This window comes from Podarcis melisellensis (assembly GCF_964234715.1).
Source record: "Podarcis melisellensis genome assembly, chromosome: 6".
Taxonomy (NCBI): Eukaryota; Metazoa; Chordata; class Lepidosauria; order Squamata; family Lacertidae; genus Podarcis; species Podarcis melisellensis.
Window position 1 is genome coordinate 21,042,922 of NC_138538.1, and position 24,395 is coordinate 21,067,316.

Here is a 24,395-nt window from a genome sequence, read left to right on the forward strand (position 1 = left end):
TCAGAGTTTTGAATATTTTAAAATAATCAAAGTAGACTGTTTCAGTTGCATGCACAGACATGTGATGAGTGCTGCTGGAATGAATAGGGCTAGGGATGCACAACTGAGTCCTAAACTGCAGCCCAGGAAGCAGGGCTGCTAGGGGCAGTTCACGCAGCCGCAAATGGGGAATGGGTGTGCATAGTGGGGAAGCAGCCCACCCCTATGTGCCACTGTATGCACTGTGTGTACTTTGAATATACCTGAAGTCATCCCACTGTGCTGTACAGGGCCAGGTGGCCTGTGCCCCTGTAGCGTGCTTCTACAACTGCAGGGGGCAAGGGTGAGGAAGGAGAGATGAAGGAATCACCCTGCTGAAAAAAGCAAGGCATTAGTATACAGTGGTACCTCCGCTTGCGGACGGGATCCGTTGCAGAGGTCCGGTCGGATCCCAAGGTTTCCGCAACCTGAGGACCACTTCTGTGCATGCGTGCACAGCGAAACCCGATAAAATACTTCTGGGTTTGCCGCACGCATCCCGAAATTTACGTAACCAGAGGATTATGTAAATGGAGGTTCAACTGTATCTTCCAAAAATGTATCTTTGCTACAGTGGCTTGAAAACATGCAGCTGTACTATAGATTGCACTAGCTTTTGTCATTATGTACAGAGTATTAGTATCTTGTCACTCTTCAGATGTTGGACTCCCATAAGCCCCTACCAGTCCGGGCAATGGTCTTGGATGATGGGAGTTTGAGTTCAACAACATCTGGAGGGACCATTGGTTCCCAATCCATGATCTGTATTCTGCAATGCTCAGACAAGGCAGATGGTAGATAGAAAGGTTAGAAACACTTCAAGAAGGGGTTGTTGTTTTTTTGAGATTATTTCAAACCTTTCGGTATTTAATGTGAGAGAGGGAGAGTTAAATTTGTGTCACTGTTGCTGGTGTTATTTGTAAGTGAATTCTGTGTTTTGTTCTATAGTTTCTGAGTTTTATTTAATTTTTGGTTTGGACTGCATATATTACAATTAGTTTAAATAAACAAATGAATACATTCTTACTTAAATTTCATCTTCCCTGGCTTTCGGCAGCATGTATATGACTTGTGTTCTTTATACAGTGGCACCTCGTCTAGCGTCCGCCTCGTTGCACACCCGTTCCATCAAACGTCCACAGCAAACCCTGAAGTACTGGAATGGGTTACTTCCGGGTTTGCTGCTCGCGCATGTGCAGAAGCACAAACTACTCCGCGCACGTGCACAGACACGGTGCTTTGTCCAGCATCCTTTTCAGCCTGCGACTGGGGCTCCGGAACGGATCCTGGTCGCAAAACGAGGTACTACTGTAGTAGTATCCAATCACCAGGGAACGTGTGATCATGAGAGTCTTGAAATCTTGGTGTGTGCGCTGCCTATAGTAGCAAATTCCTGAAACTTCTGCTGAGAATGCAATAATTAAGGGTGGTTTCATAATCTGAATGAAGACGTTTCAAAACCTAATATATGTCAGTGTAAAACAAGGATAAATAGTAGCTCTGAGGCATCATCTATATGATGTGAGGGACTAAAAATAGTTCCAGAGTAGATGATGGAAGGGTCAAAATGAAAGTTTAGAGGCTCCTAGAGTGACAAACATATACCCCACAGAACTTGGTTTACTTTCTTTTACTTCATCACATTTTCTCTGCAGGCAAAAAGATGGCATTTGTAGGTCTGTGATGTGTAAATTGCTTTTGAAAGTCAGCTGGCAATGAACAATGCAACTTTCACCCACTGAAAAATAATTATGTGCACCGATATCTGTCAGCTGGCAATGAACAATGCAACTTTCACCCACTGAAAAATAATTATGTGCATCGATATCTGTTGTCCTATGTTCCTCGCAGTAGTTTTGTTTTGTATTACTTGAATTGTCAGTAAAAAAAATCATGTTTTTTTTCTAACCACTTAGCTGCAGCTAAAACCCCACCTTCTTCAACAGTAAGTAGTCAGCCTCCAGCTGAAACTCAGGTGCTTACTCGATCCGCATCCCAGACTCCTCCAGCTGGTGTCACAGCTACAACAAGCACTACTTCTGCTGCCAGCACTCCAGCTGCAGCCACCGGGAGCCCAGTGAAGAAGCAGAGGCCGCTTCTACCAAAGGAAACTGCCCCAGCAGTTCAACGGGTTGTATGGAATTCTTCAAACAAATTTCAGACTTCTTCTCAGAAATGGCACATGCAGAAGGTGCAAAGGCAACAGCAGCAGCAACAGAGTCAGCAGCAGCAACCTCAGTCCTCCCAAGGAACAAGATATCAGACAAGACAGGCTGTGAAAGGTATGTATCACCTTTCCCATTTTGTTTTCACTGCTGTATTTTTGCTGTGGTCATTGTGCTCAAGTACTTCAAACTATTCTTCCATAAATTCGTCCTGTAAAGATATGAAAATGCAAAATTGCTCCACCAGTGTGGTCCTTAAGTGTACAGTGGTGCCTCGGAAGTCCATTCAACTTCCAAAATGTTCGGAAACCAAGGCGCGGCTTCCGATTGGCTGCAGGAAGCTGTGGAAGCCGCACCAGACGTTCGGGTTCCAAAGAACGTTTGCAAACCAGAACACTCACTTCCGGGTTTGTGGCGTTTGGGAGCCAAGGTACAACAGGTACAACAGTACTTAGAATAATTTCTTTATCTGCAGCATTTTAGTTGGAATGTGAACTGCAGTATCAATATGGAGATGCACAATATAGGTTGTATCTAATGCTGTCTGTGCTTGAGTCCCTTCCTCTATAACCCCACACACACTTAAAATCTGCTCTGGAGAGTTAGCAAACCCTCCCGTGCAAATTGTTTGTGTGACTGGGTACTAGGGCATGGCTGCAATGAAGAGGTGAGGAAAATGAAGTCCCATTGTGCAATGTTAGATTCCATCATATAATTTTGATTGGTTTTAAAGTGTCCTTAAAGAACATGTTGATCCCTTTTTATGTGATGACAGAAAGTTTTTTATTTTCTGTGAAACATGGTTATGAAAATGAAGAGTGTCAACCTTTTAAGAGGATAGATCCAAGTAATTTCTAGATTTCTTATTTTCCAAAAATGGGAAAACAGCCATTATTATTATTGTCCAAGCAGTTCTTAATCTAATTAATTCTGAAATTTAATTTGCACCTAACAGATACTAATCTAATTAAATCTTCCTAATATCTTTAGACAGATGCAATCTGTAGATTTTGGGGTGTCAACCTAATTTGCAGACTCCCCTTCCTCCCTGCCCCATTTTGCTTAATATCATACTGGAACAGTTCCTAATAACTCAACAGCTTGTTCACTACTTTGTGACATTTTACTTGGCCATAATCAAGGTACAGTGGTGCCCCGCAAGACGAACGCCTCGCAAGACGAAAAACCCGCTAGACGAAAGGGTTTTCCGTTTTGGAGGCGCTTCGTAAAACGAATTCCCCTATGGGGTTGCTTCGCAAGACGAAAAAAATCTTGCATCCCCCCCGCGGGTTTTTTCCGCTTTTTCCGCCCTTTTCTTAAGCCGCTAAGCCGCTTATCAGCTGTTCCGCTGATAACCCGCTTAACAGCTGATCGCTGGAAGCCGCTTGACCGCTGTAGCGCTAATCCGCTAAGCTGTCAATGGGCTTGCTTCGCAAGACGAAAAAACCGCTATACGAAGAGCCTCACGGAACGGATTAATTTCGTCTTGCGAGACACCACTGTATTATCCCACTATGGTACATTTTAAGGAGTATTTTCCAGTGGCTGGTGAAACCAGCATAGACACTCACTAAAAGTTGCCCTAAGAATCCTTAACTGCCTTGTTTTCTGCCCTGGTTTACACAGTTATGCAAGCATAATGTCACAGAATAAGATATGTCACCACTGCAAGAAGTATTATGGGAGCATCACACACCAATCCACCAACACAAATGTTCTAGACTGAGACGTGAAAGGCTATTGAACAGCATTTATTTAGCCATGGTTTGCCTGTTTTTTGACATTTCAAACACACTGAAATCTGCAGTGATTCACTTGTGGGTTTGTTTTGTATCCTTAGCTGTACAGCAAAAAGAAATTACTCAGAGTACTTCAACGTCAACCATTACCTTGGTTACAAGCACTCAACCTGTTTCCATAGTAACCAGTTCTGGATCAGCAAGTACACTTTCATCTTCAGTTAATACAGACTTGCCAATAGCAACAGCTTCAGCAGATGTGGCTGCAGATATTGCTAAGTATACTAGTAAAGTAAGTTTTTTGTTTTTGTTTTAAAAAAGCACTACATTCTTACAAGTTTTACTTTGAAGTTCATGCAGTTGCTGATGTGCAACAAAGTAGGTTATCCACTTGCCTGAACATTTTTCCTCATCCTGTGATGTGGATAAGTTTAACCTTTGAACACGTGGAAGAACCTTAACAGCAATATTTTAAACTGGCTGCTGGTGTGTAGCTGGAAGCACTGCAACTTTTCCTGCCATAGTTCTCCAAAAACAGAAGCTTGGGTTTGGGGGTCAGGGATGGAGGGAAGAGACAAAAACAGCCCAAATGTATGCATGGTTAACATACATTTATGGATAAATTTTATTAACCCAACATGTGTGGATATATGTATGCACATCATAATTTTATTAGTACTTATCAGACTTATCTGTAATGTTTGACAAAGCTTTTTTTCCCCTACTTCTTGCGTGTTTCTTTTAGCACAGACAACCATCTGTATGGTGCATTAAAATAATAATGGGAAAACAAATGCAAGTGCTTGCCTCAAAGAGCCTAAATCTATATTTAAGCAGTAGGAGAAAAGTAGAGAAAAATTAATACAAGGAAATATAGTTTCATGTCCTTAAACTTTGCTCCAATTGGAGATGAGCATCTAAAGATTAAGCCTGAGGCATAATAGAAAAGGTGTCCTTTGTGGAGGAATTTGAAGGAAGACTCTGAGATGGCACCATGTAGGTGTTCTAGCATAAAGGCTACAAGAGAGAATTTTTGATATTCTGTTCGGGGGGAAATGGTATTCTGAGCTGAGTATTTTCCACTTCAGTGTACAGAGCAATGATGTCACAGCAATAGCCTTAAGCCCTGCACTTCTTGGGACAGAGTAGTCTTACAGATATGTAAAGCTATCTCTATAGAAGCTATTGGTACAGGAGCCTATTGGATACAGCTGTATGGGAGTAGCTGAGCTATACGAGTTTCTGGCAGCTGAGGAAGATGATGCCTTTGCTTGGCCTATCTGGGCAAGTGGTATGCCACAGTGACCAATTGGGTCTTGCTTGGGAAAGCCAGCATCTTTGGACAAGCACTTTCAGCTACGGTTACCAAACATGGCTGCCAAACAGATATGGGGGCTTTGATGGTGGAGTGGGGATAGAGGATGAACTGTGTGCAAGGTGTGACACAACAGTTCCAAAGGCTTTAGGCTCTGGTACACATGTGGTAGATAAAGGACTGTATATGAAGGGTTGACATTTTTATTTTTAGGCAGGGCTGTAAAGCCTAGTCTTGCATACCTTCTCCCTGAAAAACTTGCTATACATTCTGTGTATGCAAGAGAGAAATAGTAGATTTCAAATCACTTGTAAGTCATAAAGTTCATCGGTTGGCCTTGGGCAAGTCAGCATCTTTCAGCCATACTTTCTTGCCTGGGTAAACTAGCCTTGTGTACTACCTGGACTCCTTCAAGGAAGACAAAGGAGAAGTGGCCAGAATGAGAACTGAGCAGGCAAGGCTGTAAACAGGTGCTTCATTGAACATCAAGCTTAAGTGCATAGCTGGCCAGTTTAAAATACTGCTGTGAAAGTTTCCCCGTGTGTTACAGCTGGCGTACCTTAACACCACTAGTGAGACCACACAGGGGCAGCACAACTGGAAGAACAATTAATGACAAGTAAGTAATTCCATTTTTGTTCAGGTACAAAAATCATGAAGTAAAAACAACTCCTGCTTCTTATGTGAAGTGGTTCTTCTAAAATGTGTTCATTTAAACATAATGAGAAGTTTTAGAATGATGAAAAATGAGCCATCCTAGGGTGGTGCTTTAAATGTTTACAAAGTGCATTTGCCCCCTCCATTGTCTTTATTTTAAGAAGCCATTCTAGTTTCTATTGATGCAACTTTATTTAATTAAGAAATTTAGGCAGAGAGCTAAATTGAACCTTACTTTTTAAAAAACATAGACGTGAAAAGCAAAAATGAGGAATTCCTCACATCATGTTCCAATGTAGCCATGTGCATGAAGTGGAAAGAAACACAGGCATCTGCCCTGTTTATCTAAACTGCTCAGTGAGTTGATGCCATGTATAAGGTCACAAATGATGTTTAGAAAGTTCATGCAGTTTCTTTCTCCCATTTCAGTCCTGTAGGTATCTTGATCCATTTTACTACCTCATGAATATTGACATCTGATCCTGCATCAGCAACTTGCATGGTAGACTGTGAACAGATTCCCAGAGTACTGCATTTCAGACTCTCAATGCATAAATTAGGACTAAAATTAAAAGTAAACGGCTCCAGAATGCTTTGTTGGTGTCTATGGATGCAAGCAAATAGAGTTGGATTCTGATTGTCATTTTGACATCAAAGTGCTATAATAATGCCAACATGGAATTCTGTGTTTTGACATGGTGATTGGTGATTTGAATGCTCTGATGGCATTACAGATACATGGCAATATTGTAATTTAACACCATCTAGAGAGAACCTATGGCATTCAGATTGAACAAGTAAATAGTGAACAATGAACTCGCCACATGTCTGAGAGTCCAGTTGTCTGGCTACCAAACTAAACATACTCTGAAGTGATTTAATCATAGCATGTGGCACCCCACATTGTAGTCTGAGGCACACACAGATACACCCCCCCCCCGGCAGGTATGCAGTCATGTTGCATGCAATCATTTATAATGGCTCTGTATAATCACTTGTTATTTGATTCCTGAGATTTTACTCATAGTGAGATTAGAAACCGATATCAAAAGAACTAAATGGAGAGGTGATATTTTTATTCACACACAGAAACCCACCCAAGTTCATAGAATCATAGAAATATAGTGTGAAGCAACCCAAAGGGCCATCTAGCAGTGCAGGAATCATTGCTAAAGAATCCCTGGCAGATGGCCATCTAACTGTCTAAAAACCTCCAGTGAGGGAGAGTCCGCAACCCTTCAAGGTAGTTCATTCCACTATTGAGCAGCATTTATTGCAGAAAGTTCTTCCTAAAGCTCAGTTGTTCACTTCTATCCATTGTGTGTTGAGTGGATGAATCTCAGAGGTCAAGAGGTATCAATATGACCTAAGATGCAGTGGTTGCTGGGTTTCTTTTATATTATTGATATGAGATTTACAAAATCCACTCAAAGAAAAGTGTGTCAGTAGTTTTTATAATATCCTACATAAGAAATTATGGAATGTTCCCGGGATAAAGAAATTTAAAAAGCAAGATCACTTTTAATTCCTTAATAAACTTTTTTTTTAACAGATGATGGATGCCATAAAAGGAACAATGACAGAAATATACAATGACCTTTCAAAAAATACCACTGGAAGCACAATTGCTGAGGTCAGTGTTTTTTGCCATCAGCAAGTCACATTTTTTTCTTTAAAAAATAAAATGTGAAACACTTTAAAAATAAGTAGTAATCTGCCTTTTAAATATTCTGCAGATATGTATTTGAGTTCTGGCCTCTTGTCTGATCTAATACCAACTATTGTGAAAACTACTGGTTGCATACTGTGTGAGAGAGGAGCTCATTAAAGTTTATAACATAAAATTTTAACTAGGTTGCTCTTGCTAAAAGCTGCTACTACTGCGCAGGACAATGACAATATAATAGTACTACCTTGGGTGGTACCTTGGGTTACAGACACTTCAGGTTACAGACTCCACTAACTCAGAAATAGTACCTCAGGTTAAGAACTTTGCTTCAGGATGAGAACAGAAATCACGTGGCGGCGCCGCAGCGGCAGCAGGAGGCCCCATTAACTAAATTGGTACCTCAGGTTAAGAACAGTTTCAGGTTAAGAATGGACCTCCAGAACGAATTAAGTTCTTAACCAGAGGTACCATTGTACTTCCTTAAATGCATGGCAGACTAGCTATTCCAGGATTTTCCTTCAGGCCTTCTAAATCTAACTTGTTTACACAAGCAAAATATCTTAGGTCCAGTTTACAATTTGAAATACTCAATTGACAGGGAGCTTATTCTGGCTTGCACACATAGGGCTAAACTATTGTTTAGTAGTACATAGGAGTACAGCCAGTGTCACCACCTCAATTTGTTTAGTGAATATATTGTTTTCATGGAGGAAGGAAAGGATGAGGGAAAATGAGCTTCAGTATCTTATCTTTTTTCTTTCCTGTGATTCAGGCACATTAACTAACCCTTCTCTTTTTCATGCCACATAGCAAAGGAGGGGAGAGAGTGACTCTGCGATGCCCATGTTACTCAGAGTTCTGTAGGCAACTAATGATTTACAGAAGCATGCTGATCGTGACATTGCATTAAAAAACAGCCTTGACTCTTTTTTTTTTTTAAAAAAAAGACAGTTATTTTTCTTTAAAGTCAATTTTTCTGAATATTTATTTACTAACTACCTTTATAGCCTGTGTTATAACAAAACTTTTTCAGAGCAGCTTACAACATAAAACAAGCAAAACTTTTAATAGCAGTAAAATGAAAATTAAATCAGCTGGGGCACTTTTGTCACTCACTACGGTGCTAACAATATTAATCCTGGTCCATATACCTCAGACTGTACGAAACATAAAAAAAAAATTGAGTTCTTCATGTAGAACCTTTCTTTTAAATTCTGCTGGATACATATTTTTGGACTCTCATTTTTTTGTGTACAGATTCCCTAGCAGTATTATTAGAGAAAAATTGCTCCATTTGCTATCCATTTTGCTGATGAATTTTGCTAAAATCTCTTATTATGGGTGTGAAAGTTGTTTTTTTGATCGGTCTCCTAGTTTCCTCTCTGTTTACTGTTTGAAATACCAGAAGGACAAAATTTGCCATGTTTTAAGCTCTTGTTTCTGATCACTGTTGGCATAAATTCCTAGTGCTCTTTTTGAATCATGCAATAACTGGTTAAAACCAGCAAACTAAGCACTTCTATTTATGTATTGTTGTGTGTGCGTGTTTTCCCCCCTTTATTTTATTTGAAATTTTATTTAGAAAAAGGGAAATAGAAAGTATGAATCATGGAACTCTAAAGTCCATATTTTTTCTGGGGCTCATTTAGTCAATTTAAATATACCCTTCATTAGTTGAGCCATGGGTTATAAAAAATGTTATTTATTTTTAATAGTAAATAGATACAAATCCATAGGAATCATTCCTCCCTTTTTACACACAGGTTGGAATGCCTTTTTGATATGGTGATTATTGGGAAACAGAAATGTATCATCTAAAAACCAAGAGAGGGTGCTTTCCCCCCTTCAGAATCATTTTGTTCATTTGCAAACTTATGCAAATTAAATCCAAAACTCATAGGGTTGATAAAGACTTTTTAAAATCAAGTGACCTAATTATTTCTTTGATATTCCAGATTCGTCGTTTGAGAATTGAAATAGAAAAGCTTCAGTGGTTACATCAGCAGGAACTTTCAGAAATGAAACACAATCTGGGTATAAAAAATGCAGTTCAAAATAATGATGTTGCCACTTGTTTTTTAAAAGGCCATGGCAGTATCTCAGCTGCAACTCTGTGATAGTACAAATTGCCCTCCCTAGAAAGAGTAGAAAATGTGATGGAACATGCCATCCTAGACTGTTCCTCACATGTATGGTCAGTTAGAGTGGGCCAGTTCAGACATCTGAACCAGCTCAATATAGTATTTCCTGAACCACGATTTAAATATATACTGTTTTGAGAATGGAAATATGCTTACTCTTTTTGAAATCCAGAAAGCAAGTTAAACTGCAAATTGGATAGTAATTGTTCATTTATAGTTCATTCATGAGAACCAATAATCACTAGTTTGGTAGATATGTTGCCTAATGCTGCACTTGCAGTTACAGAATGAAGCTGTTGTTTTTCATCTAAAAGTGACTAATGCATCTAGAGCTAAAACTTAAATTTCTAAATTACCATTTGGACCCACTGTTGACTATATGCTGTCTGTCTGTTGACTAGAACTCACAATGGCTGAAATGCGTCAGAGTTTGGAACAGGAAAGAGATCGTTTGATTGCCGAAGTGAAGAAGCAGCTGGAACTGGAAAAGCAGCAAGCTGTGGATGAAACCAAAAAGAAGCAGTGGTGTGCCAACTGCAAAAAAGAAGCAATTTTCTACTGTTGTTGGAATACCAGTTACTGCGACTACCCTTGCCAGCAAGCCCATTGGCCAGAACACATGAAGTCCTGCACACAGTCAGGTAAACAATATCTTTTTAACCTAAGTGTGGGAAACCTTTGACCTTCTAGATGTTCCCACGCTAGAGTTGTAGTTCAGCAACATCTGGAGGGCCAAAGGTTCCTCACAACTGTTTTAACTTATTTGTGAGTGAACATTATTCAATTACATAATTTAGAAATCCTTTTTTTTCCATTTTAGCAACTGCAACACAGCAAGAAACTGATCCTGAAATTAGCACAGAAACATTAAATAAATCATCCCAGCCTACCTCCAGTGCACAGCCGGCACCTACAGAAACTGCCAGTACTCCAAAAGAAAAAGAGGCAGCTGTTGAAAAGAGCAAGGAGAGTGTTACAGTAAGTATTTCAATCAGTCAGTCATTTTACTTGTGAGCCGCCTTTCCAAAGTTACAACCACGCTCAAGGTGGCTTACAACATACTTCTTTACTTAACCACAACCCCCTTCATGTAAAATTTGTGAGACTGTTTAAAACACTGAATTCTGGTTTCCTGTTAACGTTCTTGAGGGTTCATAAGAATTAAAACACATTTTGGAGATTTGTCTTTAATCTTACAAAGTTATTTCTTAAGGGAAGGGACCAAAATGTATCTAGGCTCTCATATTTCATTTTATTTATTTGTGTCCAGTCTTCCTTCCTTTAAGAGGGCAACTGACAACATGAAATTTTACAAGACCAATTCCAAAATCATTAATTAAAATGACAGTGCCCAAATAATACTATCTCCTTCCAAGGGCCTGGGCAAATAAAAATGTGTTTTAAATTCTGGCTGCCCTACCACAGAGGAAACCCCTCTCATACTTTTTCACCCTCCTTGGTATCCACAGTGTTGGTACTGCAAGAAGGCCCCCTCCCATTGTAAACTGTGTGCTTAGACATATGACAGAAGACACTCCTTCAAGTACTTTAGGGCTTTATATACTAGTACCAACGCTTTGAATTGGACCCTGAAGCTCACTGGCAACCCCTGTAGTGCTTTCAGAACTTGGAGCGATACGCACTCTTCTGGCTACTCTCAATACTAGTTGCAGCCTCCAGACTGTTATCAAGGACATCCTCACCTAAAGCACATTGCATCAATGTTATGGTTATCAGAGCATGGATTACTGAGGCCAAACTATCTCAGTCCTGGAACAGCCACAGCTGATGAACCAGCCAGATCTGGATATAGGCCCCACCAAAGCCACCTGTATATTCAGTGACACTTTGGCCTGTAGGAGTACACCAGACTTCGATGCTGCTCCATCAAGGGGGGGATATTCCACCCCACCCAGAACAAGCCAACCCCTTAATTCCTGGACCAGAGACCACCCACCCTCCATCTTAACTAGATTCAATTTCCATTTATCAGCCCTAGTCCAACCTATCACTGTATCCAAACACTGACTCACTGTCTGCACAGTCTCTCCAGATGGGATACTGTAGATATTTAACAGCATGAGGGATAAGATGGAGCCCTGTGGGACTCCATAACATAAATCTATGGGTCCAGCCAGTGCTGTTCTCTGGAAGTGACTCTGCAGGTAGGAATAGTTAATGGTGCCCGTCTCTCAGTGAAATTCTAGGAGAAACATCAGCACTTTGCTATATAGTTTTGTCCTTCACCATGCCATGCCCTAATGAAATTTCATGCAATATTCTGCCACTCTCATTGAGTCTCATTGAGTCAAAGCTATTGCTCTGGGTGCATGAATGCCCAACGACCTTTCTCTATTCTAGCTCCTTTGAATTGCAGATTATATATGCCCTGTAGATACACTCACACAGCATGCCCTGGCATTTCTACCATGCACCTAAAACTCTACTTTGAAACTGTTGCTCAAATTGCCATATCCTCAAATAATTCTGTACCCTAACTTCTCCACAGAAATGGTAGGCATTGGAATACATAAGATGTCATTGGCTACATAAGCCTTGTATATCCTTGTATATATCAATTAACATTCTTCAGATGGTGTGGATTAGGATATGATTTTTAATCAGAGATGTTAATAACCATTGTCGCACTGATAATTAATTAAACCAATATCTTTATGAAGAGCTGGAATTGCATACTTATTCCTTCGTTCCCAAACCCTGTGTGTTTAGTAAAATAACAATATATTATTTACTTCACCAATACTTTAATTGCATCATGTCTCATTTGAACTATTACTGGAGAACATATACTCCAGTATACTCATGAGCTCACACTTTCTGTGAACCTAACTCATAAAACTTTATAAGTTGTTCTCTAGATTTTATGTGTTTTTTCATTGAGGGGGATGCTTGAAACGCATTGGAAATTGGTGATGAGCCTTACCAAAAAACCTTGACTGACTAATTAGGTACACACATGTTTAGGGTATTTTTAAAAGAGCAGTCTCTTGTGCTTTTAGCAGTGCTGTGTTTTGCTATGATCTGGCATTATTTGCAAAGAAAATGTCGGGTGCCTACAATTTCTACCATGGAACATTTTGCTTGAAAATCTCAAATTGCTTTCACATAATTGTTGCACCTTTTTGAAACATCAAGCTGTATACATTGCTCACATTCATACTTTGAATTTTGGTTTCATTAACAAAAAAAGTAACCTGTGAATTCATTGAGATGCAAATTTTAACGCAAGCCAAACATCTGACAAATTTCTACGATAATAATAAATAGGTGGCATTTATGTAAAAGCTGAACCTTTTGCTGAGGTTGCCTGTGCTGTCTCTGCAGATAGCAACAGGTGTGACAAGCAGCCAGCCTATAAAACTGGTCCAGGTCCCGCAGACCACCACCTATATACCAACTACTCAACCCACAATTGTAAGTACTGCTTTTTGGCATTGAAACAGCTCATTATCTATTGTGGGGGGAGGGGTTTTCCCCTGTGTTATCAGGACATGAATTCACCGGTCCCAAGTCTATATTTGCAGTGTAAAACGCCTTATTTTGCCGTACAACATCTCCATTTCCCTCATGCCATATAATTTCATCATAGAACCAACCAAGGATTCAAAGACTAGCCAACGTTCACACATAGTTACAGCTGCATGGGGGGGGGGGGGAAACATTACTGAAGATATGACGAGCTCTTCCTTTGTGCAATACGAACAAGTTTTATTTTAGCACTATCCAGGTTATGCCAAACAAACTGAGCCCTAACAATATTGCATATATATTCTGTGTTTCTGGAATTGTCGCATTGCCATTGTACGTCACGATCTTTTGCTGCTGAGATAGGAAATGTTGGCTGTGATGTAGGAATTAGGCCACTGTTCCACATCCATTTAATCCCTCAGGCTTCTTAATTTCCTTTATGCAATCACCATGTGGTAAGCAAAAGTTTAACTATTCATCCCGTGCTCTTCAGGCCCAAAAATGCTCAACAGAGAGACTGAGCTAGAGTTCTTCATAACAAAGTGAACTTGGAGCTTCTTGTTTCAAAAAAGCTTTCCGCCACAATTAGAAGATCTTTACTTGTGCCTAAAATGATTTTACCTTATAAAGTTCTGTTGGTTGAGTTTTACCTTGCTTTGCTGACCATGTTTGATCCCTCTGGAGTGGCATGTTTCCCTCAAAAACAGATGTCCTGGTGATCCTGTTTTAATTTTTAACAATACTACCTTATAGTATTATAATATATAGTATTATATAATATAATATTATATTATATAGTATTATAGTATTATAGTATTATAGTATTATACTACCTTATACAGGGATGCGGGTGGCGCTGTGGGTAAAACCTCAGTGCCTAGGACTTGCCGATCGCATGGTCGGCGGTTCGAATCCCCGCGGCGGGGTGCGCTCCCGTCGTTCGGTCCCAGCGCCTGCCAACCTAGCAGTTCGAAAGCACCCCCGGGTGCAAGTAGATAAATAGGGACCGCTTACCAGCGGGAAGGTAAACGGCGTTCCGTGTGCTGCGCTGGCTCGCCAGATGCAGCTTGTCACGCTGGCCACGTGACCCGGAAGTGTCTGCGGACAGCGCTGGCTCCCGGCCTATAGAGTGAGATGAGCGCACAACCCTAGAGTCTGTCAAGACTGGCCCGTACGGGCAGGGGTACCTTTACCTTTACCTTTACCTTACCTTATAGTAGGAGGGAGAGCCTTGGTGATTTTTCACCCTACTTGACATTTAATTCTATAATTTACAATGGTCAGTACCAAATGTTCTGTTTGGCCATACCAAATGTTCCATGTACATTTACTGACCTACTGTGGTCATAATGCTAACGATCCTACTGTTCCAAGGCACAGTGCCCAAATCCACTAATTCTCTTACTATGTGAGTATTAGACATGTTTTTTTTAGCAACATCTGACCTAATGCTATTGTGGAATGCATATATGAGTTTAGTAATAAATCCTAATGCTTTAAAGGACCTCAACACATCAGCATGGTTCAATATTCATCCTACAGTTTGTGTAAAGAAAGTACTGGATTAGTTCCTGGTACATGTGATGGAAGTCTCCAGGTTACTACATTTTGAAAACAACGCAATCATGGTTTGTTTTTTTAGCTGTTGTGCCCATTGTCTCCTGTAAATTGTTGGTTTGTGAGCACTTTGAAGACCAGGATTTACCATCTGATTTGAGTGAACACACATTGTTTAAACAATACATAGTTTGTTTTCTAGTAACTAGACAGAATATTTGTGTAATACAGAAACTGTAAACACTTTTAATCAGATTTCTACTGTTTAAGGGATTGCTTGCAATTATATTGAGAGGAAAGTTACACACAGGTCTGAGGCTATATAGCAAGGAATAGGAAAACTCATTTTTTTGACTCGGTACTGAATATCTTGCACATGGCTCAGAGTGCTTATTATGTACAGTAGTGTATTATTATGTATTATGCCCTTTATTTCCCTGGTAGTATCATGCTGAGGGTTTCTCATGACAGGCAATCCTACATTTCTGTGCTTGTGGTTGCTGACATACGTGTTTTGGTTTTAATCCACAGACCATTCCTGTAGTAGTAAGCCCTACAGCTGGGACCGTGGCAATGAGAACAGGAGTTCAATATGTTCAGACAACAATGCCTGTCCAAGTACGGAGAGTCTAACTGCTAACAAAGGAATCCAGGCAGCTGTTGGAGTATATAATCATCTCTGTAATAGAAATGTTTTTTAAAAAATCCCCGCAGTTCATTGGATTAACCTCAAAGGTTCAGACTTTTAGCTTTGTACAGGTGTACAAAGCATTTATTACACTACATTAATGTAAAGCATTAGCGCTGGCTTTAAAAAGCTTGAGGACTGGTAAAATTCATGGTAAATCTATGCTTCTGTTGTAAATTATGTACATTTTGTGGATGATGTTAGAGTACCATCTCCTTTTTATATTTGTATTGACTTCGACGTATAAGGAGTGTTGGAAGCTGGTGAAGGAAAGGTTAAATCAGACTTGCCACAAACACCACCAAGAGAAATGGTTTTCTGGGAACTGCAGTTGCACACATAAATCAAGAATGAGAAGACTGAACCACTTGCCTTGCCTTTGGAGACGGAAAAACACACACGCCTGCACATTGGTTTGTGCAACTGAAGCTGGAACTTGCCGTTTTAAATTTGTTAAATCAAGCATTTCCAATCTTAAGGCTCCTCGTACATTAAAGGACATATTTTGTGTTTCATATTTAAAATGAGAGAGATTGTTTACAAAAAGGGGGGGGGGTTAAATTTCATTCATGCTAAGAGAAAAGGAAAGTCGGAAGCTAAATATCAGATCAATAGTTCCAGAGATAATGAAAATGGATTTTGGGGCATATGCTTCCTACTAGGTTATGTTTCAGTTGTATTGCTGCTGCTTCTTTTTTTAAGTGTCCAAAGGACTTTGAAATTGTTTTCAAAGGGAACAAGAGCTATAGATGGAGAAGACTCTTTACCAGGAAACGAGGGCAAAGGACATTGATGCTGGAATAGAGCATGTATTATGGGATTTTTATGTTTTTATGTAAGCATGAAACAGTACAGTATGAGAGAGAAAGTAACCCATGAAAACACTGTCTGTTACACTTAAACTGTAGTACCATTTTGTATGTTGTGTAAACAAAGCATTGAACAAAGCAAGGTGATGTATGTATATGAGCAAATTAATTGTATTATATCATTCCAGTACATTTTGTTGTACATTTTAGTCATATTGATTTCTCCCATTGTTTATAAAGGATGCAGTTTGTACAGTCTCCAGCTAGTACACACATTAGAGGAAAGAAGAAAAAAGCTAGAAGGAAAAAAAAATCAGGAGCAGAATATTTGTGAATTGCATTGTGTCAAAGATAGCCTAGCTGGCCTTATTTGTGAAGCATAATTGCTTTTAGCATATGGAAGTATTTTTTCACATTTTCTTTGTATAAAATTTGTATTAAACTAAATATCTTTTTTGATTATTGTGTTTCTTTTACTAAAGCAGGTGACGCACAATATGCTTTGGGATTTCCCAGTTTTTTCAGGGCTCTTTAAGTTTCTTTAATTCTTTTTTTAATTAAACTGTTTTAGAAAAAAAATGGGTCATGTTGGGTTTCCATTTTCCTTCTGAAAGCCAGGTTACATTTACATGTGTCCTTTAAAAACAACAACTCCATTCCGATCCAGCTGTATTTCTACGGTAGTTGATACTTAACTGCATCACTACTTGGCATGCTTACTTACAATTTTATATTATTCCCTTCACTTGTTCTGCCTAGCAATGGAAACTGTTCTGAGAGCACTGCAGCCTTCCTATTCAACATTAGCAAATATGCAGATGTTTTCTTGTTTTCATCTGCCTCCTGGACATTGAACAGACACAGAAGAGTAAGAGGTATTTTACTTTTTATTTATTTTAGAATTTGTCAGCTGCTTGCTTTTCCGCACAGCTAATAAGTCTTGTCTGTTTGATGCTTAAATAAGGCTAAGTACATCAAATTATCTCAGGTTCCAAAATTGAGGTGCCTCTAAGGAAGACTGAGCCCCAGCCAACCTAACCTCAAACAAATGAGGCCAGAGCAGCACCCTGGGGCAAAGAGGCTGAAGAATTTTTGCTGCAGGTGGCGCTGTGGGTTAAAGCCTCAGCGCCTAGGACTTGCTGATCGAAAGGTCGGCGGTTCGAATCCCTGCTGCGGGGTGCGCTCCCGCTGCTCGGTCCCAGCGCCTGCCAACCTAGCAGTTCGAAAGCACCTCCGGGTGCAAGTAGATAAATAGGGACCACTTACCAGCGGGAAGGTAAACAGCGTTTCCGTGTGCAGCTCTGGCTCACCAGAGCAGCGATGTCACACTGGCCATGTGACCCGGAAGTGTCTTCGGACACCGCTGGCCCCTGGCCTCTTAAGTGAGATGGGCGCACAACCCCAGAGTCTGTCAAGACTGGCCCGTACGGGCAGGGGTACCTTTACCTTTACCTTTACCTAATACCACCTTTACTAGTTTGGTTTCTCTTTTTCTTTGTTCTCTTGTTCCTTTCCTTTTAACAAAATAAAAATCTACTGTCTGTCTTTCACTCTTGCTTTCTCATAGCTTTGGCTGGCAAGTCAAATGCTGAAAAAGAGAGAGGAGGAGGAAAAAAACAATTTCAGGGTTGTCAAAGTCATAAAAACTGACTTCCAGCATCTTGGGGTCTCCTAATGTGAACCTTCACCATGGTAATAATTATTTGCCACCAGAGAGTCAAGCCTGTTTCACACCTCACATCACAGTAGCTCAGACTCTTCATCTCAGCGTTGTGGATTTGAGCCCCATGCTGGGCAAAAGATTCCTGCATTTCAGGGGGTTGGACTAGATGACCCTTGTGGTCCCTTCCAACTCTACAATTCTGTGATTTATGAATCATGCCAGCAGCTACCACCACAGTCCTGCCAACAACAAAACCTATCTTAAGACACTGAACGCTTCTGTTCTGTAGACCATTGTACTGTGAGGCCCCAAGACAGACAAGAACAACCACTTGGGATTGAACCTCTAGTCTTTGGGGAAAGTTGTTCACCAAAGTCCAGTGTCCTTTCAAAATGTAGAATATCACTCATGCAGGAAAATGGACAAGTTTACATATTATGCACAGTTTGGACTTGATCAGTTTCAAGAGACACAGGCTCTTTAAAAACCATTGCTGCTTGCCAGTCTATTTAAAGCACACTGTGTTCTGACTAATAACATATTGACACTTCTCTCAAGTAATCATGATGGTCCTGATCACAAGCAGGCCACTACTGCGTCACTTCATCTGACATTTAACGCCAAGAAGCAGGCAGCTTGTGGGTAAAACTAGACATGATAAGAGATGTGGGATCTATGGTCTCATTAAACTCGTCACCCAAAACAGCTGCTTTGGTGGTGGGTAGGAAGCAGAGCCCACCATTAGGACCACAGGGTTGCATCCCACTTACGTCATACTCAAGAGTAGACCCACTGAAATGAGTGGACTTAATGGGAGCTGTTCACTGCTTCAGAATAAAAGAAGTCAGCCCTTGTAAGTTACTGCCACATTTTTAAAAAAACAAGAAGAACGAAAACTGCTAAAGCAAGTTTCAGAAAAGTGGCTTGTAAGAGCAGTTAGGAACTTGATTTAAGGGACTTTTTAAAGGGTGGATATGGGCAGTCCCAAGAAGATGCATGTTTCTTCGGTAACCTCTTGTTCACTCTAGATATGTTTACTGGGGAGGAAGTCCCTTGGCACTCAGTGAAGCTTAAAGGTAAAGGGTAAAGGGACCCCTGACCATTAGGTCCAGTCATGGCTGACTCTGGGGTTGCGGCGCTCATCTCGCTTTATTGGCCAAGGGAGCTGGCATACAGCTTCCGGGTCATGTGGCCAGCATGACTAAGCCGCTTCTGGCAAGCCAGAGCAGTGCACGGAAACGCCATTTACCTTCCCGCCGGAGAGGTACCTATTTATCTACTTGCACTTTGACATGCTTTCGAACTGCTAGGTTGGCAAGAGCAGGGACCGAGCAATGGGAGCTCACCCTGTCGCGGGGATTCGAACCGCCGACCTTCTGATTGGCAAGTCCTAGGCTCTGCGGTTTAGACCACAGTGCCACTTACTTCTACATAAAAGTGCCTAAGACAGAATTGTTCATTAAGGACTGCAAGCTGGGCTTTCCTTTATAGATTTGTAATATTACCAGTAGCTGAGTTTAGTGTTTGCTTCCTTGTCTGTCACGGGGGAGGGGGGTCATTGTGAGGGAGTGACAGATACCCCTTTTTTCCAAACAACACTAGCGCACCAGCAAGCCCAAAGGCCCATTTTCTTTCCTTACTGCTTCAGCTTGCAAAAGCAGCCTGTATATTTTTTTTTTACTCGTTTTCCTTCCCTACAGTTGGTGTGCTTAACTAGGCTTGCTTTTTCCATTTTTGCTTAAATTATGCTGAACAACTTGCATGAAACTACATTTGTGCTTTGCATAGAGAGAGACAATAGTATGGTGACAGTTGGAATAACCATTCCCCTGGCAACAGGGCATTATCAATCCATTTTAGTAGAATTTTCGATTGTTTCTATCTTGCAAGCAGGAAAATTGTTTTTTCTTTGTCCCATGGCAAGCTGTTACTGAGGGTTTGCTGCCATCGTGTGCCTGTGTCTAGAAACTACACACACAAAATAAAATGGCTGATAGTAGAAAAAGAGTGTCTATGGGATACGGGTTTATTTGTAAGATTGTAATAGAAGAAACAACCTATATGTCTTTTCTCAGTGAAACCACACAATAGGGCTATCCTCTGACCACAACATTTATCAATGGGATTGTGTGAGTTTCAGCTCCCAGCCCAGATAGCAGTGATTTTGACAGTTTCTGAGCTTGGGGATACTGCTTGTTATGAAGTCTTCCCCTTGCCTTCCTAATACCTATGTCATTTTTATTTTTTTTTGTTACTAGTTAAAAATGACTTTTTCTCAAACACCATGACCTTTTTTGCAGCAGCACTTCTGTAGCCCTTTTGGAAGCCCAGCCACTAAACAGAGGTGTATGAAATTATGCATGGTGTCGAGAAAGTGTCCAGAGAGGGGTTTTCCTCATCATCTAATACTGAAGCCTCATGCGGTTATCCCATGTTGGAAGATTCGAAACAGGCCAGAGGAAATGCCTCTACAAGCGCCACATAATTAAACTCTCGGATTCACTGCTGCAGATGGTATTGGCTGCCAATTTGGATGGCCTTAAAGGAGAGATCATAGAAATTCAGAGAGGGTATAAGGCTATATCCACGACTCTCTGTCATGATGGCAGTGTTCAGCCTGCACTGTTGGAGGCAGAATGCCTCTGAATACCTGTTGCTGGGAAACTCAACTAGGGAGAATGCGGTTACACGCAGGGCCTGATTGCAGGCTTCCCAAAAGCATCTCGTTGGCTACCATGGGAACAGGATGCTGGTCTAGATAGATCTCCAACCTGATCCAACAGGGCTTCTTACTGACAGTTGAATGTTACCAGTTATTTTGGTCATTTGTATGCTGTACGTTGCCTCTCATCCAGGGCTGGCATATGCATGGTCCCTTGGGTTTTCTTGTTTAGAAGTGGCACAGATGATACTTCTTTTGAGGCCAGGCTAATCTCCCTCTTGTGAGTAGATAGAATAAAGTTTTGCAGCAAGGCTTTACCATCTTGCTTGCTTGCTTGCTTTGGCCATGTAGAAGAGCCCTACAATGGGGCAGAGCCACATTGGGAGCGCAGGGCTGCTGCTGAGAATGGCAGCCTCATGTTGAGCTCCCTTTTCCCTCCTCAGCATGGCATTCAGTACAGTGCATGGCATTAAGTTGCGTGTTTCCCACACCACCCAGTGGCAGCGAATAACATGCAATGGCAGTGGGGATGTGCTTGGCGTCACAGAATCGAATATGTTGCAGAGGGGTAATATGGGGTGTTATAGTTAAGGCTATGGTTTTCCCAGTAGTGATGTATGAAAGTAAGAGCTGGACCATAAAGAAGGCTGATCGCCGAAGAATTGATGCTTTTGAATTATGGTGCTGGAGGAGACTTGAGAGCCTCATGGACTGCAAGAAGATCAAACCTATCCATTCTGAAGGAAATCAGCCCTGAGTGCTCACTGGAAGGACAGATCCTGAAGCTGAGGCTCCAATACTTTGGCCACCTCATGAGAAGAAAAGACTCTCTGGAAAAGACCCTGAGGCTGGGAAAGATTGAGGGCACAAGGAGAAGGGGATGACAGAGGATGAGATGGTTGGACAGTGTTCTCGAAGCTACTAACATGAGTTTGACCAAACTGCGGGAGGCAGTGGAAGACAGGAGTGCCTGGCGTGCTCTGGTCCATGGGGTCACGAAGAGTCGGACACAACTAAACAACAACAGTACCTCTGGTGGCAGACATGCCATGCTCTTTCTGGGGTAGTCCATCCACCTTTGGTCCCTACCAAGAACTCTCAGCTCTCAGCTGTGGCTCGTAGAAGCTGTCAGCATACGAAAGCAGACACATTCCAAGAAATGACTTCAAGTGGACGGCTAAAGCATAGCTTGGCAACAGTGCATCCGCATTGCATGCAGGAGGTCCTGGTTCAATCTCTGGCATCTGCAGGCAGGTCTGGGAATGTTCCCTGCCTGAAATCCTGGGGAGCCACTGCTAATCATTGTGCACAATACTGAGCTAGATCCTGGGCCACTGGTCTGATTTGGTATAACACAGCTTCCTGCCTCTTCCCTCCCATGCATTAAAAGAACTTGGCATCTTAATGGTCAGATTAACAACCATATGTTGTTTGCCTATTGCTTTCTCTTCGTTTTATGATCTTTTTGTCAGCATCATTTATGAATCATTACATTTCAAAATCCTTATAACCTTTTATATTCAAAACAGTACTTTTTAAAAAAGCAAGCAAGCTGAATTGTGCTTTTGTAATGGCATTTTATTTATATTCGAATAAGTATCCGAAATGGGCCTCTGAATGGGGTGGGGGGATATGATAGCAAAAATGTTATAGCTGGGAGTGGGGCTGCTGATTGTATCCTGCCCTCCAAGAGGTAAGTGGCACTGCTTTTCCTTCTTGAAAATCAGCGGTAGTACAATCCAGCCAAAGTTGAGCATTTTCATGCCCCACTCATTTAAACAGGAGGTTTAAGTACATCTCTTGGGTGGTATTTATACTCAAGAGTAGACCTACTGAAATCAACAAACATGACTTAAGTTAGGTCCGTTGATTTCAGTAGGTTTACTCTGAATGCGTGAGTACCACCGCTCCTGATGTAATAACTTGGTTTAAAAAATATTTTAGGAGTTTTAGAACACACCCATGTACCCAATACTTCAGTATGTTTTAGCTGTAATACTAGATGCATGTTGCTTTTGCCCTGAAGCACAATCACAGAGGGGAATACATGTGGAAGAGTCCTATAGTAAGTAGGGAAGGGGCTAGCAGCAGTGATGCAGAATGCTTCAAAAAGTGAAACAGCTTAACATATCTTTCCCTTGGAAGCAGCCTCTCTCTCAGTATGTCAAGCCACATTTTCTCAAAAAATAATAATAATCTTTTTTATAATTATAATTACAGCTTTCCTTTTTTCCCCTTTGGCAAATGGCTGATGTGGATGCAGCAACAATCCTGCAACAAATAAACATTTACAATCTTTCTGCCGCCCCCATCATGTAACAAGTGAATTATAGCTATTATGATAAACACCCACACACACCTAAACTGGCTTCTTAGGATTTCTCCCATGCAGGTTCATGGATTCGGAAATACGTTGATCCTGGAATAGTATTTGGAGTCTGAGGTGACAGGGCTCTTGTGTAGCTCCTTGGAAAGGTATATTCTTTCTTTGTGACAAAGGATTTGTGATGACAACAGCTGCTGCATACGGATGCAAACAAAAGTGGATATTTGCTGCAAACTTTCCTTCAGTGGATTTCACAACAGATACAGGCTGTGTAAACAAACTCATTTTTACCCCTTCCTAAAACGAAAACAGTGACTGCAAACTCCCATACAGTTAGGCCAAAGTAATCTAAAATCTAAATAATGGAATATAATTGGTCCAGCCTAAATGGCTTCAAATGTGAATCAAACAGCATATTTGTTTCAGCTCTGCTGTACACCTGCCACCAGAGAGACTTCCATTCAACTCTCTGAGGGGATCCTGATGATGATCTCCTACACAAAATAATATTTTGATTTCCATTCCAGGAGCCAAGACTGGCCTGGCTAAGATCCAGGAAGAGTGCAAATCCTATGTAAACAGAGCAGGGACTGACTAGCAAAAGTCCCACAATAGCAGTGCCAACAGTGATCTCCATATATTCCCCCACCTAGGACTTGGGAGGGGTGTGGGCTAAAATAATTGAATCCATGCACACCATGTGTGTGCTCCCATGGCTTCATTAGAGCCATAATTGAGGGCGTTAAGATGTTTGGACTATTGCTTTTTTAACCTGGTAACAAAAAATAAACTATCCGTGGTTGTGCTTGTCAAAACTCCATAGTAGTTCTCTGAAGGGGATAACAAACCACTGCTGCAAAAAGAGCTGCTGACCTGTCTGGCTAGTCTAGTTTGTTGCTGGAAGCTGACCATGTTCACCGCATCTGAGAATGGATTATTTTCCAGATACTGTCCTGATATGCTACCTGAGCCTTGTGGGAGCCACTGCTTGGTCCATCTGAAGGGGGAAATGGGTACCATAGGAGCTCTGTTGACAGTGTAGCTCAACAGCCAAATCCAATAGGTATCTTAATACTTGTGAAAGATGCTGTGCAACTCTTAGCCCAAATTGCACTGTTACTGTGGATCTCACCCTTTTTAAAATTTAAATCACACTCAGATGTAAAAGATGGCGTGCAATAGGTTTTAGCTATCCACTACAGTAGCTCATTCAAGGCATGGAGAAAGTGGATAGAGAAAGGGTTTTTCCCATGTCTCATTAATGCTAAAATTTGTGGGCATTCAACGAAATTGAATGTTGGGCAGTTCAGGATAGACAAAAGAAAGCACTTCTTCATACAGCTCCCGGATGGCTCCCACCAGCTCGGATGGCTTTTTAAGGTTACATAAATTCATGGAGGACAAGGCTATCCATGACGACCAGCCACAATGGCTATGCTCTGTTGCTACTGTCAGAGACTTGTCTGTCTCTGAAGACACAGGCATCTGGTAGGCCAT

At 41.1% G+C, this 24,395-nt stretch overlaps 1 protein-coding gene and 1 long non-coding RNA gene across 14 annotated transcripts in view; one reads left to right on the top strand and one right to left on the bottom strand.

Annotated features, from left to right (window-relative positions):
- The window catches only part of ZMYND8 (zinc finger MYND-type containing 8), an 81,328-nt gene extending 64,622 nt beyond the window's left edge, over window positions 1–16,706 (top strand). For 11 of the 13 annotated variants that reach the window (XM_081916660.1, XM_081916663.1, XM_081916666.1 and 8 more), the window contains 8 exons: window positions 1,935–2,300; window positions 4,024–4,214; window positions 7,447–7,527; window positions 9,519–9,597; window positions 10,106–10,345; window positions 10,525–10,682; window positions 13,050–13,139; window positions 15,282–16,706. In XM_081916660.1, coding sequence (XP_081772786.1) covers window positions 1,935–2,300; window positions 4,024–4,214; window positions 7,447–7,527; window positions 9,519–9,597; window positions 10,106–10,345; window positions 10,525–10,682; window positions 13,050–13,139; window positions 15,282–15,383 — 1,307 coding nt within the window. In that variant the 3' untranslated portion in view covers window positions 15,384–16,706. Of the gene's footprint in view, window positions 1–1,934; window positions 2,301–4,023; window positions 4,215–5,787; window positions 5,857–7,446; window positions 7,528–9,518; window positions 9,598–10,105; window positions 10,346–10,524; window positions 10,683–13,049; window positions 13,140–15,281 lie in introns of those variants that run through there. The other 2 variants (XM_081916657.1, XR_014169678.1) reach the window with 2 other exon arrangements.
- LOC309373219 lies at window positions 13,371–15,273 on the bottom strand. Its single transcript, XR_014169861.1, has 2 exons — window positions 14,404–15,273; window positions 13,371–13,939 (listed from the first exon to the last, which is right to left on the bottom strand). It is a non-coding gene; the product is annotated as an uncharacterized lncRNA (long non-coding RNA).
- Window positions 16,707–24,395: the final 7,689 nt, after the last annotated feature.